The sequence below is a fragment of the Engraulis encrasicolus genome, chromosome 20, assembly GCF_034702125.1.
Source record: "Engraulis encrasicolus isolate BLACKSEA-1 chromosome 20, IST_EnEncr_1.0, whole genome shotgun sequence".
In the NCBI taxonomy this organism is placed as follows: domain Eukaryota; kingdom Metazoa; phylum Chordata; class Actinopteri; order Clupeiformes; family Engraulidae; genus Engraulis; species Engraulis encrasicolus.
Window position 1 is genome coordinate 38,628,631 of NC_085876.1, and position 5,000 is coordinate 38,633,630.

Sequence of the window (5,000 nt, forward strand, 5' to 3'; positions counted from 1 at the left end):
AGATAATAAGTCCCAGGTGATTGATTGGTGCTGAGAATAGCTTGTTTTGCTGGAAACCTCTGGCAATGGATTGAAAAGCAGCAAGTGTTGTTTCGCAACTGCCAGGTTGAATCGCTTTTTTTTTTTCCTGGTTGAATTACATAAGCTATTTTTTATGTTATGTTCTGCTTGCTTTTTTCTTGGGAAAAGGTCAGACTTGCCCTACAGGCTGCATACAAGCTGTTCAGAATAGCCAATTACATGTACACAACTTTGGAAATTGAGGGATGCTTTGACTCGTATCACTTTGTGATCCTCTTCAGGTAAAGAAAAACATGTACTGCACTAGATGATCATCCCATAGACTCTCATGCTGTGTCTCAGATGGTGCACTTGTGCACTTCGGGTGCGCACTTTCAGTGCGTAATTAATATGCCATACGTGCTGAGACATGAACACTGAAGTGCACAAGTGCACCATTTTGAGATACAGCATCGGACTCTTAATGCCGTGTACAGACCAGGAGCGAACGGAGCGACGGAAGTCATTATTTCTCTATGGAGGGCACGCAACCTGCGCTACCAAAGCGAATTCGCCAGGAGCGAAGCTTCTTGCGCGACCAAAGCAAATTTTGATGATTAAACTAAATCTAATCGCAGGCGAATTCGCTCTGACGCTGTTCGGCGAAAACCAATCGGAACGTTCATGTATCCGAATGTCTCAGGCTGTCAAGCCAGAGCCGTTATGTGATTAGCTGAATTAAACATGTCTGCGTCTGGAGCGAATACAGCAAATTCAAGGCGAAACTTCTTCTGCTACCAACGCTACCAGGCAGCGTCGTTCGCTCTTGGTCTGGACACGGCATAAGGGATACTTCCTTCATGTTGCAGTGGCAGACTCACCGTTGATGGTGATGTTGCCAGCGGTGCGCGGCACCCCGACCAGGGTGACTGGGTAGAGACCAGACTCCGCAGGCAGGGAGAGGGCAGCAGGGAGAGACTCAAACTCCACGCCAGAGGTCAGGAGTCCCTGTAAACAACAAAGAAAGAAAGAAACAAATAAATAATGAGAATAATAAAGGATAATACAAGACAAAATGTACAATATACTGTCAAAATCAATCAATCAATCGATCAATCAATCACAGCAGAGGTCAGGAGTTCCCGTAAAGAGCAAAGAAAGAAGCAAATAAATAAATGAAGAATAAGCACAATATAATGATAATAAATAATAACAAATGATTAAATGACTAAGAAAACAATGTTGAAATAAATAAATAAGAAAGGCACTCAATATATGTCTCTGTGAACTTGAGCGTGAGGAGGACACAGACACAAGACAGAGAAATTGACAGATAGAGTAAGCTGATACTCCAAGCCATCAATTTAGCTGAAGCCAAAAAAAGATCCAACAAAATCATCAAAATAACCTCACCAAAAAAAACAGAGAGAGAGAGAGAGATAGAGAGAGAGAGAGAGAGAGAGAGAGAGAGAGAGAGAGAGAGAGAGAGAGAGAGAGAGAGAGAGAGAGAGAGTTGCTTATCTCAAGTCTAGGGAGAAAATAAAGTGGAGTCTGTGTATTGATTGGTGTAGTGGAGAAGGGTGGCCATCATACTGATACTGGCACTTGCAATGATGGCCTTTGATTTATATGCCAGACTTGACTCCGATGATCCCCCATCAAGAGAGAGAGAGAGAGAGAGAGAGAGAGAGAGAGAGAGAGAGAGAGAGAGAGAGAGAGAGAGAGAGAGAGAGAGAGAGTAAATGTAGACGATTTTCTTAATTGTCCATAACTGTGTAGACACGACGAGAGAGAGAGAGAGAGAGAGAGAGAGATAGAGAGATAGAGAGAGAGAGAGAGAGAGAGAGAGAGAGAGAGAGAGAGAGAGAGAGAGAGAGATGTGTGTGTGTGTGTGTGTGTGTGTGTGTGTGTGTGTGTGTGTGTGTGTGTGTGTGTGTGTGTGTGTGTTTGTGAGAAAGAGAAAAATATACAGGCCGCTTTCTGTTGTCTTCGACCCCCACGCACGCACGCACGCACGCACGCACACGCGCACACGCACACACGCACACACGCGCACACGCACGCACACACACGCACGCACACGCACACACACACACGCACGTGAGTGATTCTACGATTCCCCTACGCTTTTGGCAAAAGCAAAATGTCAATTATCAGTATTTTTTTTCAACTAAATGACCTAGATGTTTACATAGTGTATATATTTAAGTTTCCAAACAAACAAATTGCCAAGCTTAATCTTAAATCATTTGATAAATACTCTAATGAAAGCGAACATTTGCTTAATTATTTTGTCAAGTGTTATGGACAAATACTATGTCATTTCAAACATATATAAAAATACTACAGAGTTGAAACAATATATGTTTGAAAGTGCTTATGTCCCTTAGCAGTAATGTTGTCATTAATCTGTGCAACTGATATAGAAAATGTGATTGTTGAGCTTCATAAGTAGGATTTTATGAGTCACTGTGATACAGACTGACACATTTTTCATCATAAATCCCTGTAACGTCTGATTTGAATATAGTCACCCTCCTTACACAAGACTTCCTTCTCCAGAGATAATCCCTAGTGTATGTTCATAGGATTTTTCCAACACATAAGGGATCAATAGCGCAAAAACACTTTCAAAACAGTCAACCGTGTTACTCAACTGTGTTACTGTGTCAACAGTGCAGGGGAACAAGTCGGCACTTTTTTAGGAGAAAAAAACAGAGCAGACAAACCCATCTCCCTAGAACACAAATTATTTTGTTTGTTTGTCTGTCAATATGGATATAAATTGGCAAAAACATACTCCTCCTCAACTGTCATCAGTGTTGCCAGATTGGGCTGGTTCCCGCCCAATTGGGCTGCTTAGGATGGCCGTGTGCGGGTAAAAATGGCATCTATCAGAAAAACCTTCCCACTGCCATATAAATCAATAGAATTGTGGGGGTTTTTAGGGCGGATTTTGATCATTTTTTGGGCTGGAAATCATCAGCCTCATCTGGCAACCCTGACTGTCATACTTAATTGTAACACCATTGACGGTAACACCGTTGACAGCCATTTTTCAGCCATTTTTATGGTGTTGTGCTAACTGAGGACCTCAGAAGTTCCACCACAACACCTTAATCAATTTATGTATCTGTATGCTTTATCTGTGTTTTTCTACATGTGATTTCTAATTCAGATTCTTATGAATATGTTGATAACACAGTTGACAGGCAACTTTCCCGCTATGAGAACATGAAAAAGAATGGATTAAATTATGGAAGGATGGAGCTCAATATTTACCAAAAGTCTTCCCGTATCCTGCCAAAGAGGTTATGACATCACGTGATGTTATTCGTATGGCCTAAGACCAAACCATTACTGATTTATGGAGGAGGTTTCAGACCGTGACACGGTTAACACAGTTTTCGTGGACACACACAAAATGGCAAATTTCATGTATAATGGAAAGGACAGTGGTCTTTCTGACAGTTTTGTCATATTGTGATGATTACTGTGAATGAACATTTGCAATCGTCTTGGGCAAAACAAGTTTCTTTACATGCTAATATGAAGACTGAATCTGACATTTGGAAAACAGGACGGCATGAAAACGCCCAAAACCAGTATTAAATATTCATTCTTGCTGAGGGAAATAATGCTATGTCTACACTTTCTGTATTATATGAAAGATAAATGTTTTCTAATGTCCAAAACATCATTGGATGCAGTTAATAGTTAGTGGAATTGCCAAATAAAATCCACGGACTTAAAAGTGTAGGCGAATTAGAGAATCACTCACACACACGCAAACACAGCACTCCTCTATTCCAAACCTACCACTGACACTCTACTGCCACCCCCTCCCAAACACAAACACACACACACACAGGCACGCAGTTTTATATCCCTGTGTGTGTCAGCTAATCAATCATCCTAATCTGCCCATGATATCCTTCAGAGGAATCCACTCGAGGCGCGCGGGGGCCCATTTCCCACCGAGAAAATTGCTCTTGTAGGCTCAGCAGGGTGTGGGGTACTGTACGTGTGTGTGTGTGTGTGTGTGTGTGTGTGTGTGTGTGTGTGTGTGTGTGTGTGTGTGTGTGTGTGTGTGTGTGTGTGTGTGTGTGTGTGTGTGTGTGTGTGTGTGTGTGTGTGTGTGTGTGTGTGTGTGTGTGTTGGAGAGGGGAGGGGTTGAACTGTAACCACATTGGGTGTTGGCGGGAAGCCGGCGGATTGGAAACGACTCCTTGACAGACAGAAGAATGAAAAGGACAGAGGGATGCATGAGTGGCGCTGCGATGATTGGTGGGGGAAAAAAACTGTGTCTTGTGTGTTGTGCGTGTGCAAACTTGCGTGTGTGTGTGTGCGTGCGTGCGCAAACTTGCGTGTGTGTGTGTGTGTACTTTCGTGCGTGCGTGTGTGTGTGTGCGTGTGAACTTGCGTGCGCGCGTGCGCGTGTGCGCGTGCGTGCGTGCATGCAAATGCAGAGTGCCTGAATGCGTGAGTGCCTGCCTGCCTGTGTGCATGCGTGCGGATAAGGTATGCAAGGTTTATTGTTTATTGTTTATTTGTTGGATCCCCATTAGCTGTGGCAATGCCAATCTTGTCGCCACCAGTGTATTTACCTTTTAAGTCAGTGAGCTACCGACCAACGAGGCAGTAACTCAGCACCTAAGTCCTTCTTTGTGTGACTGCACCAAGTGTTTGACAAAGCGAGCGTGCATGCGTGCGCGTAACATATTTTGCTTTGCAACCAATAGTGTGACTCTTCCTCCAGTTTAGACCGATGTCGGCAAAAAATAAAATAAAATAAAAATCTAAACTCTTGAACTGTTGGCAAAACAGGAGGGAGGGGGTACATTTAAGGGGGGGTACATTTAGGGGAGGGGGGTACATTTAAATGGTCTGGCCTGGACAGGATAGAAAAAGGGGGGGCGAGGGAAAGTGTAAGACTGCTCGTCAGACCCAGCCAGCGCTCATTATGTTTCCGTCTCCTCTCAAACTGTCCTATCCAATAA

General features: G+C 43.4%; 1 protein-coding gene across 1 annotated transcript in view; it reads right to left on the reverse strand.

Moving 5' to 3' along the window:
- trappc9 (trafficking protein particle complex subunit 9) overlaps nt 1-5,000 on the reverse strand; it is a 356,695-nt gene that overhangs the window by 266,108 nt on the left and 85,587 nt on the right. The window contains exon 15 of the mRNA XM_063185055.1: nt 882-1,008. Within this exon, the coding sequence (XP_063041125.1) occupies nt 882-1,008 (127 nt within the window). The remainder of the gene's footprint in view (nt 1-881; nt 1,009-5,000) is intronic.